Below are 27083 nucleotides of genomic sequence, written 5' to 3'. Positions count from 1 at the left end.
TCTAACTTGAAATGCCACTATCTGTACTAACCTCCATGTCTGGGCAGCTAGGACTCCTGGTATAAGGATCATGAACACAGCCTGGTTTATAGGGCGGAGTGCTCAGTCAGAAAGAAACTCACTACAAATATTTAAAAAAACTGACCCGCACATCCTACAAGTGTGTATAGGTGCCAGCTGAAATTTGTATTGTATTTGCTATTTTTTTCAGCTGGCACCTATACACACTTGTAGGATGTGCGGGTCAGTTTTTTGAAATATTTGTAGTGAGTTTCTTTCTGACTGAGCACTCTGCCCTATAAACCAGGCTGTGTTCATGATCCTTATACCACGAGTCCTATTTGCCCAGACATGGAGGTTAGTCCAGATAGTGGCATTTCAAGTTAGATTTTTTTAGTCTAGCTGCCCAGACATGGATGTTTTTAACTCAGATAGTGTCATTTTAGTTAGGTACCCGGAATATTGAGATTTACCTTGCCGATTGGTTTCCAGGCTTACGTGCATTGGCCAATTCATAAACTAAAAATCTCATTTTTTCATATAGCAGTAATGCAGTACCCGAGTTCCTTTATACATTGATGGCATTTAGTGTGCAGCTGTATCCATTTTGTATATACTAATCAAAAGCAACACCCAACAGAATAACGTGAAATCACATTGTTTGGGTTTTTTTTTAAAGCTAGTCATCTTTTATTTTTTAAGAGTAAGAAGAAGCAGAAAGGCACTGCACATGGAATGAGGAGCACACGTGATCAATACAATAATTACAAAGACCTTTATTCAGTATCAAAAAATTCATTAAAAACAAAAGAGATAAAAAAAAACACACAAGAGCAAGAAACCCCATGATAATGCACAATTAAAAAGAATAAATAATCAACATAAACAGACATTATCAGTATTCTATCCGTGATAAAATGTGCAAGAGAACATGAGAATCACCTGAATGGCAAAATATACTGTCAGCCAAAACGTACCTTGCAACCAATAATGAATAATATAAACGTTGATATATAAGATAAAGCTTCACATAAAGAGACATGTATCAAAATCTTAATCCATAATACAATGTGCAAGGAACATAACAGTTACCTGTGAAAATATGTGAATTATAAGACTAGCATGCAAGATAAAGTTGTAAAATGGGATAAAAAGCCCTAATGACCTAGCAGCATGAGGTTATGATACACATCAAAATAAGATTGCATTCATTAAGGTAGATGGTGTAGAGAAAAGTAGCCCATATACATGCACCACAGGCAACACTGCAACATTGCTAACGACATCGCTGTAACGTCACTGGTGTTGTGACGTAATAGCGACCTCCCCAGTGACATTGCAGTGTGTGAAACGCATCAGCGACCTGGCCCCCGTTGTGAGGTTGTGGATCGCTACAAATCTTTCAGGACCATTTTTTGGTCCGTTGTTTCCCGCTGCGCAGCATGCATCGGTGTGTTTGACACCGTTACAACGACTTCGTTAGCGACTTCCCTTTCAAATAACTGCTTTGACACGTCCCCAGTGACCAGCGAGGTCGTTCTGCAGGTCCATATCGCTGCTGCATCATTGGTAAGGTCTGCCTGTTTGACAGCTCACCAGCGACTCACCAGAGACTTTGTAGCGATCCCGGCCAGGTTGGGATCGCTGGTGGGATCGCTAGAAAGTCTCAGTGCGTAAGGGGCCTTTAGCCTTATAATTCACATATCTTCCCAGGTAATTTATGCTCCTTGTACATTGTATTATGGATTAGGATTTTGATATATGTCCCTTTATGTGAAGCTCCATGTTATATATCAATATTTATATTGTTCATTATTTGTTGCATGGTACGTTTTGACTGACAGTATATTTTGCCCTGTTTCAGGTGGTTCTCATGCACATTTCATCAGGGATAGGATACTGATAGATGTCTGATTATGTTGATTATGAATTCTTTTTGATTGTGCATTATCATGGGGTTCCTTGCTCTTGTGTGTTTACGTTATGTTTTAATTGTTTTTAATGAAATTTTGGATACTGAATAAAGGTCTTCGTAATTATTGTATTGATCAGGTGTGCTCCTCAAGCCATGTGCAGTGTCTTTCTGCTTCTTCTTAGTCTTTCATGTCTCACTGCACTTGGGAGCACCCAATATTTATTTTTCTACTATTGTAGTGGTGAGCTCTATTTTAGTTTTCAATTTTTTATCTTTTAATACAACAAGCCAAGAAGAAATGTAAGAACATACATCTGTAAATACTACAGTCCTAAGCTTTTAGGCGATTCTAAGCATTCTTTTTGCATAACTGAATGACTACAGTCTTGATGAAATTATTATTAACTAGTTGGTTGTGATCTGAAGTTTATGCTACAAATGTGTAATTTACTGAAAATGGCAAAAAAGCATCTACAGTCATGTTTCAATTTTGGCATCTGAAGATCTTGATGTGTGCATGCTACCATTTGTTTAGCCAACTTCAATCTCATGTCTTCAACAAGTCCTAATACTTGGAAGATCATTATGTCTTTACAATTCAAATGAATACAATGTTTGACTTCGTGCATAGGTGTAATTTGGTATACTTGGTTCATTTACCTGGAATTACTTTTGCCCATTTCACCACTTGTATCATCTGCTTCCCAGCCAAACGGTTGAGGCTGGACAAGAGATGCTCCGCTGTGTCAGGCTGAGCACTGTCATATCCTGCATACACGATTTCAGGTTCAATATTTTCAAGTATCACAGCTGCTGACAGGGAAAGTCCAGGGGATACAGCAGATATAATTGGAACGATAGTTGCGTTTGTGGAAACAGAGGTCTCTTTTGAGGTGGATGTAAATGTAGGTTCCTCTTTTGGACTCTGTGCAGGAGGCTGTTGATGGGGTGGTGGTGGTTGCTGGTGTTCTTCATGGACTCCTTTTAATTTTCCTAACTTTTTTGACTTTCGAGCTGAAATGACAAAAAGAAAATGAAATTATATGGAACATTATATAAACTTGTATATAACTTTCTGCAAATGTTGTGACTGATCTCAAAACAAACTAGTAAGGCTCTGTGAAACCAATCATGAGATTATGGGCATGTTGATGATGGATTGCTTGTGTTGCAGATATTAGAGGTATATTGACGTGAATCTTCAATTTTGTGCAATCTTGTGCCCAGTGCCAACTTTTCTGAAGACATTTTTCAAATATACAAACCATTTGGAATGCCTTCTTATTTTATGAATTTTATGACTATTACAGACTTTAATCAAAGTTTTAAAATAACCATATTATAGTGATATTATCTGAAAAAAAAACCAAAAAAACATCATCTTACCGTTCAGAAGAACTGTCCGATAGAGACATGTAAAAATATTACTCTGATGGAATGCCACAAACCATTCGGGGCTGGACAGAGTTTGGTATCACAACATTTTAAACAAAATGCCATTTAAATCAATATCCCTTTTATGAAAAATTTTGATCAAATTGCCAACAAGTGAAATCTCTGTGCAGAGCCAAAAGGGTTCAAAGAGATTTGCTCACTCTTGAAATTGGTTGTGGTCAGGTTCACCGAATTCATCGATTTGACAGGCATCTATGACGTGGCTTGCAATTCACTGCCTTTCAATTTTTACTAGGTTCATTTAGAGAGTGATGATAGCTGATGTTGCCCATATACAATATGAGGTTTGAAACATTTTTTTTTTCCTTCATGCGAATGAACCAGCTAAAAGTAAAACACTGGACTTTTGACAGCTTTGAATGATTTTCTTTTGCATTTCTTTTGAAAAAACAAGACTAAAATGAACTTTAAAACTTGAGGGCCTATATGTATACTTATAGCAAAAACCAACACACTGTTCGAAGAGTTCACATGTGCAAAGCTATGGGAAAAAAAAAATATATATATTTCTCTTCTGTCAGCTGCCAGACAAATGAGAGTAAACAGGAAAACAAGCTTTTCTATATCTCTGGGACCACTTCTTACCATCTTGAATCTGTTACTCTTTGCTGATTGAATTAGAAATGGTTAATTTGCAAAAGTAGTTACTGGGAGAGACTTTTTACAAAGATAAAATTCCACAATATCTTCAGCTGAAACTAATGGGACATTTTGCGTAGTATGACCATATAGTATTAATTCTGTGGGGGTTTTTTACAGAAAGGTTTGCTAACTTCTTTTGGGCGATTGGAATCTTATAAAACCTGAAGTGGATAAAAGACACTCAAAAGAATCCATCAATAGCAAGTCATTTTTACAAAGAAATACAGAGACTTCTACATAGAATTTTCGGGGTGGTTTTTCAGGTGGGTTTTGGGGTGGACGTACCTGAAAAAGAAATCAAGTGCACTTGCCCTAAGCTAGTTTCTCAACAATTTTTTTAATGAGGATTTTGAAGTTGATCAGCTTTAAGAATACTCTTTGATCTGGATTTTAAAATATTTTCATATTCATTATTTATATGGATTTTAGAGTGGACTCTGTTACAAAATCCACATAAGAAATACTTAAAGAGAATCTGTCAGCAGGTTTCTGCTATCTCATCTGAGAGCAGCATCATGTAAACAAGGAGATTATGAACCCAATGGTGTATCACTTAGATTACTAGCTGCAGCCATTCCGATATAATCTGAATTTTTAGCTTTAGTCATGTAGCCAAGCCCAAGGAGCTGTCACCTCCACATCACCACATCAGGATCTCAAAATAGATTGTGCATTGAGAGTGAGGTGTCAAACACAGCAGGTGGCGTGTCGGACTGCTGTGCAGGAGCCAGCTAGACCCAGCAATGTTAACCACAGGGTAATAAAGCCATTAAGTTTAAGTAAAAAACAGCGCAGGAGCCTCATAAGAAAGGCATAGTTGATTTTTGTTTTTTTCACCCCTACAGCATGCTGGCTTCAACTTACATAGCACAAACCTGCTGACGGATTCCCTTTAAAATCTTTTAGTAAACTTCTTGTGATTTCAACAGGAAACATGTCTATAGTGCTCAAGAGCAACATGTCAATCACTGAAATGTTTCGGTTTGAAAAAAAAAAAATGCTCGCTTTAAACTGGACTAATTATTACATTAAAATATATAAAAATGTACCACACAAAAAACAGATTAGGTTTTTATTTATTTTTTTATGTTGAGTTTTAAGCCAGATAAGCCTCAACAATAAAAACCCAAAGTATACTTGAAGCAGTTTTGATATGAAATTTGAAGTGGACCAGCAAATCTCTATTGCTTAAAGGGGTTATCCGACTTCTTTTGACTTTTTTTCATTATTACACTATTGGGCTACATTGGGGCAGGTAAGTAGATAGAGACCACTTACCTGCCCCGCTGTCAGCCCCTCTCCCCCGGCTCAGAGCGGTCATGTGACCCCTCCTGCCGCGATTTTGCTGCTTCCGGCCTTTGCACGTCTACATGGGCAGAGCCATGTTGACATGCAAATCTGGAACAGCATGTCGCCTCCCTGCTGGGCTGTACAGTGTTTGGAGTAAACGCCCCCGTTCCCTGCCCCCTCCCACACATTCCCCCCGCACCCCGTACTCTGCCCACAACCTCCCACACACTCCGTAGTCTCCCTCCTCCGCCTCCTGTGCCCAGCTACGTGCGCCCTGAATTGCAGCCGAGTCAGTGTCCAGTTCAATAAGGCAAGGAACACTTGTTGTCCGATACACTGCCAGCGCTGTGTCCCCAGCGCTTTATTATGTTTACTGCCTGACGCCCTGGGAACTGTTCCCCCCCCCCATTTCACCCCCGCCCCCCCCCTGTCAGTGTTTGCCCCCCTCTGCAGTATAAGCTGCCTCTCATTCTCAGCCTGCATTGCGTGCATCCGCGGGGATGACGAGCGCTGCTTCACTGCCCGTGCAGTCTGTGTCCCGCTCCCTGCCAGCCCCGCAGCTGCCCGCACTGCAATGTCAGTGTCTGCCCGCAGTATCTGCAGCTTCTCACGCCGCGGGGCTGGCAGGGAGCGGGACACTGACGCTCTCCCCGCTGTGACGCACAGATCGCTGTGTGTGACAGCGAGAGAGCGACGAAATGAAGCCAGCAGGAGCCGGCATCAGGCAGCTGCGGAAAGCTGTAACCAAGGTAAACATCGGGTAACCAAGGTGGTTACCCGATATTTACCTTAGTTACCAGCCTCCGCCGCTCTCGCTGCCAGCGCCGGCTCCTGCTCTGTGCACATGTAGCTGCAGTACACATCGGGTTAATTAACCCGATGTGTACTGTAGCTAGGAGAGCAGGGAGCCAGCGCCCAGTGTGCGCGGCTCCCTGCTCTCTGCACATGTAGCTGCAGGTTAGATTAGATGACATAATTACCTGCAGTAACGATCTCCTGCCTCCTGACGTCACCGCGGTCACTGCCTTCTCTGCCCGTCTCGCGGGCGGCCCGAGACTGTCACTAGCAGTGACGTCACGGGCTCTCGCGATACTGCGTAGAACGCGGCGGGCATAGAAGTCAGTGACAGCGCTGACGTCAGGAGAGCATGAGATCGTTACTGCAGGTAATGAACTCATCTAACCTCCTGACGGCAGCGCTCGGCATCCCCTGCAGTGACCTGGGCTGACCTATTGATGTTAGCTCAGGTCACTGCACGGCTCTCCCAGCCAATGGGGAACATTTTGTTCTTCATTGACTGGGAGTCTCATTGACTATGGTATGGATCGCCGTGCGACACCGTTATTGGATTACGCCGGACCCGGATTTGATTGTTCTTGTCAATAAATTGTTGAAAGAGGGAATGTGGGGAGTGTTTTTTCAAATAAAAATTTTTTGGTTGTCTATTTTTTATTTCTTACTGACTGGGTTGGTGATGTCGGGTATCTGATAGACGCCTGACCTCACCAACCCCAGGGCTTGATGCCAGGTGACATTACACATCTGGCATCAACCCCATATATTACCCCGTTTGCCAACGCACCAGGGCGCGGGATGAGCTGGGGCAAAGCGCCAGGATTGGCACGTCCAATGGATGCGCCACTTCTGGGGCAGCTGTAGCCTGTTATTTTTAGGCTGGGGAGTGTCCAATAACGGTGGACCTCCCTAGTCTGAGAATAACAGACCACAGCTGTCCGCTTTACCTTGGCTGGTGATCCAATTTTGGGGGGACCCCACGTTTTTTGTTTTTAATTATTTATTTAATTTTAAATAACAGCGTGGGGTGCCCTCTGTTTTGGATTACCAGCCAAGGTGAAGCTGCCAGCTGTGGTCTGCAGGCTGCAGCCGTCTGCTTTACCCTAGCTGGCTACAAAAGATAAGGGGGACCTCACGTCGTTTTTTTTTTTTTTTATTAATTCTTTATTTATTGGCTAAATACAAGGCTAAGCACCCCTTAGTGCCACATGAAAGGCACTAAAGGTGGCTTTACACACTGCAACATCGCAAACGACATCGCTGTAACGTCACCGGTTTTGTGACGTTACAGCGACCTCCCCAGCGACATTGCAGTGTGTGAAACACATCAGCGACCTGGCCTCTGCTGTGAAGTTGTGATCGCTAGAAATCGTTCAGGACCATTCTTTGTTCCTTTTGTTTCCCGCTGTGCAGCAAAGTCTCAGTGTGTAAAGGGGACTTTACAGCGACCACGCGGCTCTGTCTGTGTAGCGTCATGATTAGCGGTCACCTGTGAAGGATTCACCGGTGACCGCTAATCCCCCGAGTGACTGAAGTTTCCCCCCCTCTCTCATACTCAACGATCCCCGGCTCTGCACGGCATTCACACTGCTCCAGCGGCTTTTCCTTTTTTGAAAAAGCCGGCCGCTCATTAAACAATCTCGTATTCCCAGCTTTTCCCCGCCCACAGGCGCCTATGATTGGTTGCAGTGAGACACGCCCCCACGCTGAGTGACAGGTGTCTCACTGCACCCAATCACAGCAGCCGGTGGGCGTGTCTATACTGTGCAGTAAAATAAATAAATAAATAAATAATTAAAAAAATCCGGCGTGAGGTCCCCCCTATTTTAATACCAGCCAGATAAAGCCATAAGGCTGAAGGCTGGTATTCTCAGGATGGGTAGCCCCACGTTATGGGGAGCCCCCCAGCCTAACAATATCAGCCAGCGCCGCTCAGAATTGCCGCATACATTAGATGCGCAGTTCTGGGACTGTACCCGGCTATTCCCGATTTGCCCTGTTGCATTGGCAAATCGGGGTAATAAGGACTTATTGGCAGCCCATAGCTGCCAATAAGTCCTAGATTAATCATGTCAGGCGTCTGACCAAGATACCTTCCATGATTAATCTGTAAATTACAGTTAAAAAACACACACACCCGAAAAATCCTTTATTAGAAATAAAAAACACAAACAAATTCCCTCATTACCAATTTATTACCCACAACAAAGCCCTCCTTGTCCGGCGTAATCCACGTTCCTCCAGCGTCGTATCCAGCTCTGCTGCATGCAGGTGACAGGAGCTGCATAATACACCGCCGCTACGGTCACCTCCACGCAGCTAATGAAGACAGCCGCGCGATCGGCTGAGCTGTCACTGAGGTTACCTGGATGCAGCGGTGGCCGCGGGTAAGCTCAGTACAGAGGGTGCGATATAGGGACATCATGCACACAGTGCTGACTCTCAGAGCTCACATAAACAGGGTGAAAGATGGAGCAGGGAGCTTATGATTCCTTCTTGTTTTCAACTGTATGTGCATCCACAATGTTGATGCCATTGAAAGAGTGATGCTGTGAGGGACGGGTGGCTATTACCAGTGCGGAAATGAAAGCCACCTCACAGACCTGCATCATGCTAGTATTGACATAGGCATGCTGTGATGTATGACAGCATGACCAAAATACCATGTAGCCCAAGGAAAAAATAGTGGTCGAGATTTTTCACAAAAATCTGCAGTAACTATATTTTATTGTAGATGATGATGATTATTATTATTATCGCACTATATCTTGCTTGCTGCTACACAGTGTAGATATGTGAATCCTCACATCACATGCAGCAGACACAGTTGTCGACAGTCAGAATGAATGGTCATGTGACCACTCGTATGCAAGCTGCACACTCCACATTCTGAGCCCAATGTGTCAATTCATATAGTGACACATAGAGGGATAAGCCTGGAGAATCTATGTGTGTGTATATATATATATATATATATATATATATATATATATATATATATATATATATAATGTATATGTATACACATAACTATATGACACAAACCACGCACACACACACACACATGTACCATACATACATGGCGTATATATCTACTATAGACTCACATTGGGTGCTATATATAGTCTGCCTTACACAGTATTCATTTATCTATAAGGGGTGAGGAACATGTAACAACTCTTTCTGTTACCATTGTTGATGGGATGTGAGCTGATTGCTGTGTCACAGATGAGAGAAGCTGGATCTCTGCTCTGTCACATGCTGAGAGGTCAGGTGCTGGGCAGAATACTGACAGCCATTGAATGTGCAGAGGGAGGGCAGGGGGCGTTCCTGTACACTGAGGCCGGGCAGGGGGCGTTCCTGTACACTGAGGCTGGGCGGTGACAGCTCTGACTGAGGTTTGGCAACCAAGAATACAGGAAATTGTCATGTTTGTTGGAGCTAAATGTAAACAAGAGCTGCAGGGAATAAAGTGTGAATTCAAGAGAAACAAAAGTTAGAAAACAGAAAATAACAATGTAGGGGTGATTTATATGACAATACAGCGCAGATTAGCTTACAATTTTTTTTGGAGTGTATGTCGGATAACTCCTTTAATGCTTCATAAACATGTCACATTGTAAAGAATACATATTTGCACTTTAAATCAAGAATGCACAACCTTTTTTCAGTATGAATGCCACATTGTCAGATTTAAGCAACGCCATGAGTCACAATAAAACACCAGAAATAACACAACATAAACATATCTAATAGGTGCTGATTCCATGTGTAGGACTGCGACTTATCAGGATGATAGGAGTCCTCTATTCTTCTATTCACAATCCAGAAAGAAAGACCATGATACAACTTTCTCCACTGTAGTTTATGCAAGACGCTGGATAGCTGTGTGTTTGCCATCTCCTATAAGCTGTAATGATTAAGGAAGCACTTATACATTTCAACTTCTTTACATGTTCTACTTCTTACCTATATGATTACATGGTCACAGACATGGCCATACAGTGCGCCATTAAAGAAGCACTCAACATTTTCAGCCTCTATTATATTTATCGCATTATATAGCACTGTGTACTTACAATTGCTCATTTTACCCCTCTACCCAGTTAATCAATCTCTTCTTAATTAGGTATATGACATGTCATTAAAAACAGACTAGCTGAATCATTTTAAGTGCTATGTAGAAACAGGAAGTCTTTTTTGAGTCATCATTAGAACTTCACATCTAGGTCACTGAAAACTCTTTGTAGTTGTAATGATGCTGCAGGCAAAAAAAGACTTCCTTTTTCTACATAGATCTTAGAAGGATTCAGCTAGTCTGTTTTTAATGACATGATATCATACACCTAGTGGAAAAGAGATGAATTAACTGTGTAGAAGGGCAAAATAAGCAATTGTAAGTACACAATGATCTGTAATATGATGATTGCAATATATTAAGAGGATAAAAACTTTAATAGGAGGGCTTCTTTAAAAGATACTCGCCTCTACAGTGTTAATGTACACTTCCTAACATGGAAAATAAATATGAGCAGCCACCAAACAGGCACGCTGTGATCAGATAGTTGAAGGTTGGACAGAAAGACATCGAGCAGCGCATATTGCCCTCAGGCGACAGTTGTGCACCCCTGCTATAAATCAACTGCCAAGTATATTTTTCTAAAAGATAAAGAACTTCAATACCTATATAATGCATATATACAAAACAACCTTGACTATATTGTTTAGATAGGACCTGTCCTTCACAGAGCTGCTTTAATTAATTTGCGATTTCTGATGAAAATACTTTTGTCGTCTACCTGTTAGGTAATCACAGACAATCATGTAAAACAGCTTAGTGGCATATTCTCATTTCTCCAGTGTGAATCGCCACGTCTGCAATTCTTTTTTACACCATGATTCTAATGGATTGAAATGAGTGCTCTTTAAAACTTTACAAGAGCTAAATGGTTATGACTAGAGTATTTAGCACACGGCATTTTCACTAGTCACAAAATAAGATATTTCATGATAACCTTGGAAATATTAACACGGAATATTAACAAAAGCTGGTGTACAGCATTAGTTACAGGCTAGGTGCCTTCCACATTAGTAGAAATCAAAGCCAATGACTGTCTAGAAATATGCTGCCGTGATGAGGAATATTCATACTGCAAAGCTGTCGCTCTCTTTTACCTTTTAAACCATTTTAAAGCAAATCATTTTTGAAAATGCTCTTACTGCAATGTTCTTACTGTTTCTACCTGTAATTAAATAATTCAGCACTGTTTAACTACTATTTCCACTAGGAAGACCCTATTTCTCATCTAACTAGAAGCTGGCAAGGCAAGCACAATATGGTCTATCAGTCGGACTGCTACGATATCATGATTGAAGGGTGTCGTCAGCATTTTTGATCCCTTTAGTTTTAGAGATTAAAAGCTTCAGCAAATAAAGCTCTTTTATATTATAAAGTGGTGGACATAGACTGAAGGCAGACGTTGTTCAAGAACAGTACAAGGGTCACTTTATATGTCTGTCTGACGGAAGCAGAATGCTGCTTTGGAGGTGAAAGTGTGCCAGTTTATCTTGTTGGCCCATGTGCGTCTGCACAAATTGCACTAATGGTATATCTGCCCCTGAATATAATGGTGCAATGTGTTAAAACACTTGAGTATTAAGGCCCAGTCACACTAAACAATTTACCAGCGATTCCAACAACGATCCAACCTGATAGGGATCGCTGGTAAGTTGCTAGGAGGTTGCTGGTGAGATGTCACACTGCGACGCTCCAGCGATCCCACCAGCAACCTGACCTGGCAGGGATCGCTGGAGCGTGGCTACACGAGTTGCTGGTGAGCTCACCAGCAACCAGTGTCCCAGCCCCCAGCGCCGCGTGGAAGATGCTGCGCTTGGTAACTAAGGTAAATATCGGGTAACCAACCCGATGTTTACCTTGGTTACCAGTGCACGCAGCTACACATGCAGAGAGCAGGGAGCAGCGCACACCGCTTAGCGCTGGCTCCCTGCTCTCCTAGTTACAGCACACATCAGGTTAATTACCCGATGTGTGCTGTAGCTACATGTGCACAGAGCAGGAGCAGTGCACACCGCTTAGCGCTGGCTCCCTGCTCTCCTAGTTACAGCACACATCGGGTTAATTACCCGATGTGTGCTGTAGCTACATGTGCACAGAGCAGGAGCCGGCACTGACAGTGAGAGCGGAGGAGGCTGGTAACGAAGGTAAATATCGGGTAACCAAGGACAGGGCTTCTTGGTTACCCGATGTTTACTGTGGTTACCAGTGTCCGCAGAAGCCGGCTCCTGCTGCCTGCACATTTAGTTGTTGCTCTGTCGCTGTCACACACAGTGATGTGTGCTTCACAGCGGGACAGCAACAACTAAAAAATGGCCCAGGACATTCAGCAACAACCAACGACCTCACAGCAGGGGCCAGGTTGTTGCTGGATGTCACACTAAGCAACATCACTAGCAAAATCGCTGTTACGTCACAAAAGTTGTTCGTTAGCAGCGATGTTGCTAGCGATGTTGCTTAGTGTGACGGGGCCTTTACTTTATCATAGTCTCCATGTTTGGATCTAGTAATGATTGTTTTATTTATCTAACCTGCAGATTTTATGGGAGATGAAACATTTTTCGGTCCTTAGACCTTTTGCAGATTTCAAATAGAAACAAGTCACTCCTAAGATTGATTACAATGTGTATATATTGAGATGTGGATGAAAACAACGTTTTTGGTCACACTGGACATTCTTCAGTTGCACATTATCTGGGTGAGATGCAGGATGGCATGAAAGCGCGGTGTCTGATTTTTCCATTAATCTCAAGATGACTTTTGACAGTATCACTATCTTAAAGGAATACCCTGAACTATAATCTATGGGGTCTGATGCAGACCTAAATATAGGGGGGGGGGGGGGGGTTGAGTCGAAATATTAAATTTTTTCTGGACTGTCTGCAATAAATTTCTTATATTCATTTTGCAGTGCCAAGTTCTTATTTAATTTATTAATGGGTTTGAACCATTTTTGAGCACCCATTTTTTCAAGTGTGCCTCAAACGTCATTCTGCCAGTTAGACAGTGTAGTTGGCGAACTGTGGAGAATTTTTAGATAACACTAAATATATAGCGATTTAAATGAAAATTTAGCTGAACTTCGATCCATTCCTTTAACATTATGGTCCTATAATGGCTAATCTAAGAATTTTGGAAGTTCACAAAGCCATACTAAAGAATTACAGAGTTACTATCTTTACCATCTCCTTCTCAACAACTCATGATATTTCATATTTTAGATTTGGTATAAGTAGATGGTTCTTACTGGAAAAAAATAAAAATTCTGCATTTTATATCAAAACTCTTCTGTGCTCAGTTATCTGCTCTGGTAAATCCTTGAAAAAGTCCTGTGACACATTTTGCAAATTTTGACCTTCACTAAATAACCTCTCTGCATCTTCCATTTTTGTGTATTTGTGAATTCTTTTTGGCTTATAGCATCCACTGCGTTCAATAGAGTGCCTGGTATTATGAACCCGTACAGTGACCTTGGAAAGAAAGCATAAATAACACTTTGCAAAGACCTACATAAACTGATGGAGATGAGGAGGGTCTAATTTGTACATTTTATCTCGAAAAATTCAAATTGATAGTTTAAGGAATTTTCTTATAGGTCAATGCCAACTTATCACGATGCTACCTTCAAGTATACGCAATGAACTTTCACAAACATTTATTTTCTGACTTTGTCAATGTGAAAAATATGATAACCTTCTTTTCATTTTGCTTTTATTAAATGAAATGCAAAAAAAAAAATATATATATATATACACACACTTCTAGGGTGATGTAATAGATTTCTTCAAACATATAGAAACTGACAAATACAGAAATATTGAAATGACTGATCTTGAAACGGTTACCTTGGTGACCAACAAATGTCTGACAAAAGGAAGTTAGAATTCCATACTGAAGGTCAGGTAAGATGGTACTAGTGCTGGTTTATAAAAGACCTTCTGCCTCCGAGAAGTACTGGGAAGTCATAGATGTCTAATAGAGCTTAGGTATGATTTCTTGATATTATTGTTGTGAAACGGAGACCTACTATGTTGCCAAGGAACCGATTAACTATATACAGACACATCAGATTCATAATGTGTTCATTTGTTAAAGTGTGGAATGGCTACAATACAGAAAGTTCTGGAAACAATTGAAAACATTTCTATTACTATAGTAAACAGCAAAATTAATGGAATAGTAGAGCATTCTCATGGAAGCACATCTCTATCAGTCAGATAAAAATGTTTTACAAGTACCTGAAACCATTCTGTATTTAGGTTAATACAAGTTAAATGACTTTAACAGTCCTTTAAGATGTTTTCCTTTCTTCCAGTAAGAGAAGTATAATGGCTGGCTTTGAGCTGAAGTACATAATAAATGGCTATGAAGATCTGAAAGCAAATGACAGGAAAATTCTTTTTGTTGATCATATGTCATTCTGGAAATCTCTGATCCTAAACCAGTCAAAAGCCCCAAACCCAAATTTTTACAATGGTCAACAATTTTCAGTTCTATGTGCTAGTAGACTCTGATTAAGACGATGATATTGAATAAATTAATGTGATTGCCTAGTTTAGAAAACCTACAATATTTATAATTTCCATTAAGTTCCAGAGCATCATTATTATTGAGGGATTTCCCTCATTCTGCATCAATATCAGTTCCCAAAGGAATTCTCCATCAATTCTCAAAGGGAATGTCAAAACCTAACAACCCCTGATACAGTAATTAGAATATTGTAAAACCTCCTAGCCCAACATCACCCGAGTCATATGAATCTTGATATAGTAATAAAAAACATAGGAATCATAATGCAAAAATCAGAAAAATAATATAAAAACAGACCGTGGCGCTACGAATAGTGATGAGTGAGCACTACCATGTTCGGGTGCTTGGCACTTGTAACGGATGGGCACCACCCGAGTATAATGGAACTCAATAGGGAACTCAAACATTTTTCCTATTGACTCCATCATTCTTGGATATTCGAGTTGCGCCCATCTGAGCATCCCACTGCTCGTTATGGGTACCGAGCACCCTAGGATGGTAGTGCTCCCTCATCATTAGTTACTAAAACCAATGAAGTTGCACAAACTCTGAACAATCCTTTGTCAAGATAGAATGAATAAAAATGTAAGAACATTAAAACCACAACATGTAGCTGTGCCTATGAGGTGTCAAAATGCACCTCTCATGATGAAACTTTGGTGCACAAAAGAATTTTTATTCTCATTAAGTATGTGAAAAAAAAATTGTGCACATTCAATGCCATGATGCCTTATGGACGGTATTACTCTAGGGCAGGGGTCTCAAACTCAGCTGGGTTTATGGGCCTCATATAGAAAAAAAATTGAGAGGGGCCGCATTATTTGCAGGACAAAGTGACATTTTTAATGAATCCGTGTTTTTTGTTTAGTTAAAATATATATATATATATATATATATATATATATATATATATATTATATATAATATATATTATATATATATATATTATATATAATATATATATATTATATATAATATATATATATATATATATATATATATATATAATTTTTAATGGCGCAAAAAAAATATTTCATGCATTATCTTGACTTTTATCACCTTCTTGTAATATTGTTATAAAATTAGCAGCATCATATAGTAATTTGGCCAACATATTGTAATAATGTCCCCATCTGTGTGCCCTGTAGTAAAGTCCCCCATCCTTGTGATATTGTGCCCAGTGGTATTGTGCCCATCCTTGTAGTATTGTGCCCATCCTTGTAGTATTGTGCCCAGTAGCATTGTTCTCATCCATGTAGTATTGTGCTCATCCTCGTGCCCTGCAGTACTGTGCTCATCCTTGTGTTATTGTAGCCATCCTTTAGTAATACGCAAAAAAAAAAAAATTCTCCTCACCTTTCCTCCATTCCCTGTGTGCCCACGATCAGTGTTTGCAGCGTTTTGGATGCAGCATGTTTCAGCTGCATCCAAAACGCTGCAGTGTACAGTACAAGCAGAGTGGATGGGATTTCTAAAAATCCCATGCCCACTGTGCTTGTGTGGCCAGCAGTGAAAACTGACCTGCGGTGCGGCTTTCAGAGGCCGCATGTGAATTTATGCTGCGGAGTCGCATGTCCTCCCTAGGGAGAACACAGCGAGGAGACCGCAGCACTCCAAACCCTGATCGCAGGCATGGGCAGATGCGGTCTCCTAAGAAGGAGACTTGCAGCCCCGCAGGTCAGGACCCGCCACGTCCAGGACCCAGCAGGTCCTGATCATGAGCATGTACCTGTTTGTTGCGGCCCATGACGATCGCAGCTCTATGGCCAGGGCCGGCAGGACTTTAATACAATTGAATCATTTGTGGTGCCGCGCAGAGGAGCTGTCTGCGTTTGGCTGGCAGTAGCTATTGGTATATCAGATGCAAAGAGGCGACGTCATACAGCGACGTCACTTCCTTGCATCTGATTGGCGGGCAGCATAGAGCTGCAATTGTCATGGAGTCTGCGGGCCGCAACAAGCAGCCGCGGGGGCCAAATGCGGCCCGCGTGTTTGAGACCTCTGCTCTAGGGGATAAAACTAAAATGCATAGGCACAGAGAACAATAAATGATCGCACTGTGTACCCCAAAGTTGAGCCCATGTGCATCAGAAAAACCTATTTACAAATAAAAAAAACTCTAGGAGCTGTGAGGTTTTTATTCGAGAGATATTTATGACTAATAATAAAGACAAGTGCAAGTGTTTCCAATAACAGACGATGAGGTCACAAATTTAAATTTAGGAGCTACTGGTAGCTGACAATATTGTATGGAATGTACTATTTTTTGTTTCTTTTTTGGAGTGGGATACAAAGTTATTAATTTTACTGTTGGGGAAATATGTAACATGCAATTATTTAAATGGGTTTTCCATGAATTTGATATTGATGGTATAGCCTTAGGAGAGGTCACAAATCTAAGATCTTTGAGAGTACAGGATGATACCATTGAGGTATTGAATAGTGACTAATATCTAAACAATTCAGTGCATTACCTTTCATAAATGTAAAAATTAAAAAAAAAAATAACGTGGAATGCACAAATTATTGTATTTTAGAACCATAAATTTCAAATATGTTACTAAAAAATAGCTTTCTTCCATTGTGAATCAGCACAATCTTTATTTTCTTGTGACAGATGGAATTATCTCCTTGGGCTATGCCTGGTTGATTTCACAGGACAGACCATATGGTGTCTATCCCTCAGTCTTGTACACAGAGCTAGATATTTGGGAGGGAGTTGTACAAGTTTAAAGAATCAGCTGTCTACAGTTTCTCATTTCTATACATTTTCAGCACACTATTGTGACTGGGCTATTCTAAAAACAGTATTAAAACTTAAAGGGGTTGCTTTATTTTAGACAATACCCTGGCTGCTGTTTGTTAAAAAGGAACAACCATGCGATACTCACCTTCCACGAGTCCAGCAATGAGTCTCTGCACTGCTCCTGATTTCTGGTATTGGCTGCAGTGCTGATGTCATGTCACAGCACGGCAGCCAATCAATGAGATCTGCAGCAGCACTGACGTGACATCAGTGCTGCAACCCATAAAAGACACTGGGAGCGGAGGTGGAGATTTGCAGGTGGACCCGGGGAATCTTAAGACGGCTGCAGCTGAGACAGATATTGTCAGAAAGCGACCTCTTCAATGAAAACTGAAATTCTTGTTTGCAGTTTAGATTGTAAGCTCTTATGGGCAGTAGACTCTCCTATTATCTCGTTGTTGCATTCTCTATAATAGCATAACTTTTTATTCTGTATTTCATGAATTTTAGAACAAATGTGAAATATGGTAGAGCTTTAGAAATATTTACACTTGTTCAGCAAAAAAAAACCCAAACCCACGCTTCAGTAGAAGGGAAATATGAAGGGTGATTGCAAAGCTATGCGGGATTGTGACAATTTAAAGGGAGCATGTGGGGAGCATGTGTGGCTGGAACTCCTTAGAGGTACTATGGCTGGCATAAAACTCATAAGCAAAAAGCTCCAATGAAAGAGGTTGTCAATAAATAGAATTATTGTATTTTTCATCTGTTTGCATCTTATTAGTATGGTGGTAACAACTGTTAACAGTATGTTCTAACGGCTCAGTCATAATATTTTGGTATTATTCAATTACTTCAGCATTATTACATTCTTGAATTGTGACAATATTCTGTATGACAACAATTTAGAGGTGACCTATTTTAATTCTGATATGCCATATTGTTCCGAGTGCCAACAGAACTGGACAAGACATTTCAGTGAAACAACCTGACTCTCATCTATCACTATTACCTCTTCTGTGGGCAAATATTGTCTCCAGTGTTTTTAAAGTCTGCTAAAGCCATTAAATGTAAAACTAAACGTATGTATTTAACATAAATGTTAATATTGCCTTTAATCGATTTATACAGATAACACGGTTTGTGATAATTTCTTGTAAATGTCACCATTTACTGCAAAATAAAAAAAGTGAAAAATAATGATAAAAAAACACAACATTTAGGATAAGGTACATAACCTTAACCCTCAATGATGAGTACAAACACAGCTTTTACTCGTTTAGGGGGCAAGGGGGTGAAACACCAATGCAGTTTTTGACGCAGTTTTTTTAACAATGTTTATTGATTTTCAGGTCAAAGATTTACAAGTACAAAATTATGAGAACTTGTGCACACTAACCAAAGCAATTGTACAAATGTGCAACCACATGTCTGTTCAAAGCTATAGACAAAGTCATGGTAAAAAGCTTTGAAATGCTAGAGAAACTAATTTGGATTTTCACAAAATTTGCAGCTTCAGAATTTTTAGATCTTCTAATCAGATGTTTCTATGGATATCGAAATACATTTATAAGAATTAAAGTATTTAAACATTTATTGACAAATGCATCAAGATTATGTAAAGACTCAATATTTGGAGTGTTGACCCATAATTTTCAAGACTTCTGCAATTCGCCCTGACATGCTGGATATCAGCTTCTGGCCCAAATCCTGAATGAGGACAACTCATTCTTGTCTAATCAATGTTTGGACTTTAGCACAATTTCTTTGTTTTTGTTTGTTCACTTTTGAGTATTGAACATAGGTTCTCAATAGTATTGAGAAATGGGTAGTTTCCTGGCCATTGATCCAATATATTAATGTTTTGCTCACCAAGATATTTATTTATTACTATTGCCTTTCGACAGTGTCCACCATGCTGGCAAAAGCATTATGCATCACAAAATTGCTTTAGATCATTGGGAGAAGTTGCTCTTTGAAGATATTTAGATACCATTCTTTATTATTGACAGTTTTCTTAGGCAAAGTTGTGAGTCAGCCAAGTCCGTGGATGAAAAGCAACCCCGCACATGAATGGTCTCAGGATGATTCACTGTTGGCCGGACACAGGATTCATAGTAGCTCTCATCTTTTCTTCTCCGGTCAATCATTGATCCAGGTGTCACAACTAATCTGAAGATGTACCAAACAATTGAGTTGTTGCATAAACCTGATGTATTAGTCACGAATAGTTTAAAAACTTATGAAATGTTGTTAATTGTACTTCACTTACCATAGAAACATCTGACGAAAGAATCTAAAAACACTGATGTAGCAAATTGTGTGAAGACCAAAGTCTGTGTCAGTCTCAAGTCAGTTGGCCACTACTGTATATGATATAATAGAATGTGATTAACAAGTGTGCATTACAATCCCTTTAAAACATTATTTTTATTAATTAAATATTAAAATCGTCCAGGTGAAAAAACTCCAAAAAATAATAAATAAAAGGGGAGCTATTAAGGGTCAGGTGCAACCATATATTCTGAAGTTTACACAGGCAAATATAAAGATAGAAAAGCCAATCCAAAATTTATTTATACTAAAGTGACCCTAATATGTCACTATATCTGGCTCTGCCTGACAACGGAGGGTATGACGCCCTAACGTAGCTGGGCGCCCCCGTTCCTCGACGGCTGACCCTCACTCACCCTACTCGACCCTACCAAAGGATGATAGTATCTGTACCAAATACTCTCACCAACATAGTATATAATACTCCATTTTGATAAAAGGAGTACCTCAATTATCAATTCTATAGGCACATGGAGGGGAACAACTATAAACGGGTACAGCAATAAGTTATGATATCTGCAGGGGCAGATCAAATGACCAGGTCTGTCCAAATTTAGTAATGTTAAAGTGACCCTAATGTGTCACTTTACCTGGCCCTGCCTGGCAACGGAGGGTATGACGCCCTAACTTAGCTGAGCGCCCCCTTTCCTCGACGGCTGTCCCTCACTCACCCTAGTTGACCCTACCAATATAGGGATGGTATCTGTGCCTAATAATCTCAGTAATGGACACTAAATGTAATACTCCACAGAGAGTCCAATTAGAGGATAAATACCTCAATACACAATTTTACAGGTACAGTACAAAAACAAGGACATCTGCTGCCACAATCAGCCTACAGCATGTCTATCAGTATACAATGGGAACAAGATGTACTTCCCTCAATTAGATGCTGTTTACATGGCCTCAACGCGTTTCCCCGCCCGTCATCGGATCATCAGGAAGCCCACGGGTGATGATAAAAGATATACATCCCAGCATCATGTATGGTAGTGGCCAGCGCCATTGAATCATGGATTTAAATAAGCCAGACCTTTAAACTCTAGAGGTCCACTATGGAGAATTAACATACCAGGCTACCGTCCTCAGGTCATCACTGCGCATGTCCATTTTCACCAGACACTAGAGCACATAATCCCCCTAAAGAGCACTACTGCACATGTCTCTGACGCTGCCGCTCTGGCCGCCAATCAGCCATCAGTATCGTCATTACTGAGGAAGGGGCTCATCAAGGAGTCCCTAACAGCCAATCGCTGCGAGGTATCCCCGTCACATGGGACAGAAAACCTCATACTCCCGATGTAAGCCCATACATTCCAGCACAATGACAGTCTCTGATGCTACAGCTCTATCGGCCAATCAGCCGGCTGTTTCACCGTTGCTAAGGAGCGTCCCGCCCATATTCATGACGCTCCTCCCTAACAACCTATCAGAAAACATATCGCCGTCACATGGGACTGAATACCCCATGTAGCTGATGTAAGGCCATACATTCTAGCACAGAGAAAGGCTTGCTCAGCGTCCAAGTATAGAACAGCGTCATCACAGTGGAGGAGAGCAAATCCTCCCCCCCTGGTTAACCATATCACGCCTGTTCATAGGCAGCATCAAATCCTGTCACAGATAAAACTCCACAAGTATAGCAGTACTCAATCCATAAACAAATCGCTCCTATCAGGACATAACATTCCTGCTTATGATAAAGTGTCCCAGAAAATACCTGGTAAACCAAGGGGATATATTTTATACAAGGTGCAAAACCGGCACCCATTAACCCCTATATGAACATGCAGTATAACCCCAGAATATATCTGGTATGATTGTACATTGGTTTATTATTTATAAACCTCTCCATTTTATAACAGGGACTATTCAATTATGTAAAGGGGGAACAGAAAAATGATTATGGGGTCTGTCCCAACAATTAAGCCAAGGACCAAGTAGCAGCCCCTAGAGGTAAATCACCATACAAATGTAGGTGACCTCTCCACAATATAATAACCTTATGGATGATAATTGATATTTACGCAAGCACTGGGGGATCCTTAGAGCTGATCCGGACCTTGTTGACGTAATACCATCTTACCCCATGATAACGTATAGAAAAGGGGGCTCGATAGGTGACCTATTGGTGCATAGTCACTACAATCGACCGGTATCGGGGGGGACATGGTTGGATAGGAGACCCCTGGGTACTTTTCGGTGTGGGGGATGTAAATATTGTGATTGGATTGCACAGGGAAAATTTTGCACTAGTGCCAATACAGGTCGACGGTACTATATGAGGGACTTTGCTAACTGTAAGAGTGAGGGTTTGGTCTATCTGGCAAGTTGCAGTTGCCCACGTGATTATGTGGGAAAAACAACCAGGGAATTGAGGAGGCGAATAGGGGAACACGTGGGAGACGTCAGGCATAAAAGAGATACTCCTATCGCCAGGCACGTCTGGGAGCACCATCAGGGTGACCCCAAATCGATTCGCTTCTGTGTTCTTGAGGTTGTAAGACGGAATCTGAGGGGTGGGGATTGGGACAATAGAATTTTACGTAAGGAGTGCCAATGGATCTATCGTCTCAAATCCCAGACCCCTAATGGCCTTAATGAAAGACTGAACTATACACCATTTATTGCTTAGGGGACCTTACTTTTGTAGCTCAGAGTATTGGATATTGGGGTACTGGTCAGTTAGGACCCTTATCGGCCCGAAAATGGGGCCTTTTTTCCACGCGGGGGCGTGAGATATCTAAGTTTACGTCTAGGGGTTAATGGAGCCTGACCCTTATATGATTAACGTTAACGGGGGGGGGGGACGGATATATTGTGGACATGGATGGTGTCCCATTTGTGGGTACTTTAGCGGCCCAAGGTAAATATCAATTATCATCCATAAGGTTATTATATCGTGGAGAGGTCACCTACATTTGTATGGTGATTTACCTCTAGGGGCTGCTACTTGGTCCTTGGCTTAATTGTTGGGACAGACCCCATAATCATTTTTCTGTTCCCCCTTTACATAATTGAATAGTCCCTGTTATAAAATGGAGAGGTTTATAAATAATAAACCAATGTACAATCATACCAGATATATTCTGGGGTTATACTGCATGTTCATATAGGGGTTAATGGGTGCCGGTTTTGCACCTTGTATAAAATATATCCCCTTGGTTTACCAGGTATTTTCTGGGACACTTTATCATAAGCAGGAATGTTATGTCCTGATAGGAGCGATTTGTTTATGGATTGAGTACTGCTATACTTGTGGAGTTTTATCTGTGACAGGATTTGATGCTGCCTATGAACAGGCGTGATATGGTTAACCAGGGGGGGAGGATTTGCTCTCCTCCACTGTGATGACGCTGTTCTATACTTGGACGCTGAGCAAGCCTTTCTCTGTGCTAGAATGTATGGCCTTACATCAGCTACATGGGGTATTCAGTCCCATGTGACGGCGATATGTTTTCTGATAGGTTGTTAGGGAGGAGCGTCATGAATATGGGCGGGACGCTCCTTAGCAACGGTGAAACAGCCGGCTGATTGGCCGATAGAGCTGTAGCATCAGAGACTGTCATTGTGCTGGAATGTATGGGCTTACATCGGGAGTATGAGGTTTTCTGTCCCATGTGACGGGGATACCTCGCAGCGATTGGCTGTTAGGGACTCCTTGATGAGCCCCTTCCTCAGTAATGACGATACTGATGGCTGATTGGCGGCCAGAGCGGCAGCGTCAGAGACATGTGCAGTAGTGCTCTTTAGGGGGATTATGTGCTCTAGTGTCTGGTGAAAATGGACATGCGCAGTGATGACCTGAGGACGGTAGCCTGGTATGTTAATTCTCCATAGTGGACCTCTAGAGTTTCAAGGTCTGGCTTATTTAAATCCATGATTCAATGGCGCTGGCCACTACCATACATGATGCTGGGATGTATATCTTTTATCATCACCCGTGGGCTTCCTGATGATCCGATGACGGGCGGGGAAACGCGTTGAGGCCATGTAAACAGCATCTAATTGAGGGAAGTACATCTTGTCCCCATTGTATACTGATAGACATGCTGTAGGCTGATTGTGGCAGCAGATGTCCTTGTTTTTGTACTGTACCTGTAAAATTGTGTATTGAGGTATTTATCCTCTAATTGGACTCTCTGTGGAGTATTACATTTAGTGTCCATTACTGAGATTATTAGGCACAGATACCATCCCTATATTGGTAGGGTCAACTAGGGTGAGTGAGGGACAGCCGTCGAGGAACGGGGGCGCTCAGCTAAGTTAGGGCGTCATACCCTCCGTTGCCAGGCAGGGCCAGGTAAAGTGACACATTAGGGTCACTTTAACATTAGTAAATTTGGACAGACCTGGTCATTTGATCTGCCCCTGCAGATATCATAACTTATTGCTGTACCCGTTTATAGTTGTTCCCCTCCATGTGCCTATAGAATTGATAATTGAGGTACTCCTTTTATCAAAATGGAGTATTATATACTATGTTGGTGAGAGTATTTGGTACAGATACTATCATCCTTTGGTAGGGTCGAGTAGGGTGAGTGAGGGTCAGCCGTCGAGGAACGGGGGCGCCCAGCTACGTTAGGGCGTCATACCCTCCGTTGTCAGGCAGAGCCAGATATAGTGACATATTAGGGTCACTTTAGTATAAATAAATTTTGGATTGGCTTTTCTATCTTTATATTTGCCTGTGTAAACTTCAGAATATATGGTTGCACCTGACCCTTAATAGCTCCCCTTTTATTTATTATTTTTTGGAGTTTTTTCACCTGGACGATTTTAATATTTAATTAATAAAAATAATGTTTTAAAGGGATTGTAATGCACACTTGTTAATCAGATTTTGAACATTCCCATTGGTATACTAATTTGTTAGACTAGATATAATAGAATGGAAACAAGTCAAAGAAAAGCAAAACAAAGACAGAAAAGCGATCGAGCATTAACCAAACTGACATTTCCTGCTTCATGAAGTAGAAAGTCCTTTTTTTTTTTCATATTACCCATTCTTTTAAATACACACCCGGCTTTGGCTCATACAACTGCATAACAATTCAAAGTCGCCACAAACATACTACCTTTATTTTTTTTAAAAAAAATAAAATAAATAAAAAAAAAAATCACCTCAAAATCTATGTAATTTTCCTGAAATGACCCGACACCTCCCTGGCTAACCACAGGAAGTAACATAAAGGCTAACACATCTTGCATATACGATATATACAAGCGTCAACATTCAAAAGGTTTAGAAATCATAGAAGGTGATTACACAATTACCGACAGTATAAGGATGAAGACTCCCAATCACCAGGAAACAAGCCACAGTCACCAATTAGAAGTTGAAATTGAATGTGTTTGTTCCTTGAAGAAAGACTTCAGATGTTCTTTCTTCCTTACCAGAGTTCAACTCCGCACATTTGCTGAAACACATTAAACTTTTCAGAACTTAAATCTGCCGAACACAGCAAAGTACACTGTAAAATAAATTACACTAATTTAATCAGATCTAGTGAGGTATTCATCTTCACATTATGTTATTTATTTATTATATACAGGGACTCCAATTTAATAGGCCTAAAAAAGCCACAAATCACATGAAAGACAGGAAAAGGACATGTGAAACACTTTAAGAAAGTCTTCTTTCATACTAATGCCCAAGTATTCATCTTACTCAGCCCTAGTTGGAAAGGGCATTTAAGGTGACCTCCTTGAAGATAATAAGAGATCTTATATTAAAGCAGGAACAGGGAAAACGTATTTCAGGTTTCTGCCTTATTAATAAAATAGACAGTTTCATGACTGTGAATGAATAACTGATCTACCTCTAAGTAATGTATAAGAACATTCAACACATGCCAATACCATCACCTCAATTTCAATTGTTGTACAAATATAGACCTTCTTAAAGCATGCAAAAATGCAACTATTCTGCATTAGGCTTTATAGTACCGTATATACTGGCGTATAAGACGACTTTTTACCCCCTTAAAATAATGGCTACAGTGGGGGGTCGTCTTATACGCCGGATATACACCTGGGTGCTGTAGTGCGCCGCTCCACTCCGTTCCACGCTTGGATTCTGCCTCCATAGCGACGAGGGAGGAACTTCCTGTCACCGCTTCTGAATGTCAGAGCGCTGGCCAATCAGAGGCAAGCAGCTCTGCCTTGACGTCAGCGCTCTAGCAGGGAAGTTCCTGCCTCGTCGTTATGGAAACGCGATACACAGCCCGGCCCCGTACTGGTATATCATACAGCATATACAGCGGATATATAGCGTATATATAGCAGGGGGCCGCACTGTGTGAGGAGGTGTTTTTTTTTTCACTGTCCAGTATAACCAATAGGATTAGTGCAGTAACGCCAGATTCCCCTCGCATCCATGCAGGGACATTAATGAAGAGCTTGCATGCTGGCCCCTGCACTAATCCTATTGGTTATACTGGACAGTAAAAAAAACACCTCCTCACACAGTGCGGCCCCCTGCTCTTAGCATACTGAAGCATACTGAACGGGGGTAGTCTTATACAGTGAGTATATCCCAAATTCTATATTTTTAGGGCAGAAGTTGGGGGTCGTCTTATACGCCCAGTCGTCTTATACGCCGGCATATACGGTATTCTAATTATTAAGTTTGTGGTTTTGTAACAATGACTTTCCAAAAAGGATTGAAATAAGTTTTTTTAATACAGTGTAACCTTGGATTAAGAGTAACTTGGTTTGAGGGCGTTTTGCAAAACAAGCAAAGCTTTTTACAAATTTGTAACTTGGTTTAAGAGCAATGATTTGCAATAAGAGCAAATACTCACCGAGCACACTTCTGGTTCTGCCCTTTCACCATGCTCCAACCCGCTCTGGAGGTAACTTTCTGTACATATGTACTGTATACAGTATATCAATGAACAGTACAGTATATACTATATAGCATGTCTATCAATTTGCATTTGTGGATACAGTATTGTACTTTCTTTCTGCTAACCAGTGCAGCACATTGCTTGTATTGTATCTCCCGCACACCAATTGTAAGCTAACGTGCATTTTAATTTGATATTTTTTTTTACTGTATAGTATGTTGTATCAGTGCACTGTAATAGTTTTATATGAATGCAGTACATTATTTTGTATTACTGTAATAAGTTTGTATAAATACTGTAAATATTCTTGGGTTGTGGAACGAATTGTCTGCGTTTCAATTATTTCCTATGGGAAAATTTGTTTTGATATAAGAGTAACTTTGTTTAAGAGCACACTCCCGGAACCAACTATGTTCCTAATCCATGGTTCCACTGCATATTTTTCAAAGA

At 40.8% G+C, this 27083-nt stretch overlaps 1 protein-coding gene across 2 annotated transcripts in view; it reads right to left on the bottom strand.

Moving 5' to 3' along the window:
• Nucleotides 1-27083, bottom strand: part of NR3C2 (nuclear receptor subfamily 3 group C member 2) — a 468973-nt gene that overhangs the window by 68477 nt on the left and 373413 nt on the right. For both annotated transcript variants that reach the window (XM_075347997.1, XM_075348004.1), the window contains exon 5: nt 2576-2929. In XM_075347997.1, the coding sequence (XP_075204112.1) occupies nt 2576-2929 (354 nt within the window). The remainder of the gene's footprint in view (nt 1-2575; nt 2930-27083) is intronic.

Source organism: Anomaloglossus baeobatrachus, chromosome 1, assembly GCF_048569485.1.
Source record: "Anomaloglossus baeobatrachus isolate aAnoBae1 chromosome 1, aAnoBae1.hap1, whole genome shotgun sequence".
Lineage (NCBI taxonomy): Eukaryota > Metazoa > Chordata > Amphibia > Anura > Aromobatidae > Anomaloglossus > Anomaloglossus baeobatrachus.
This window is presented reverse-complemented; position numbering and strand designations above follow the sequence as displayed.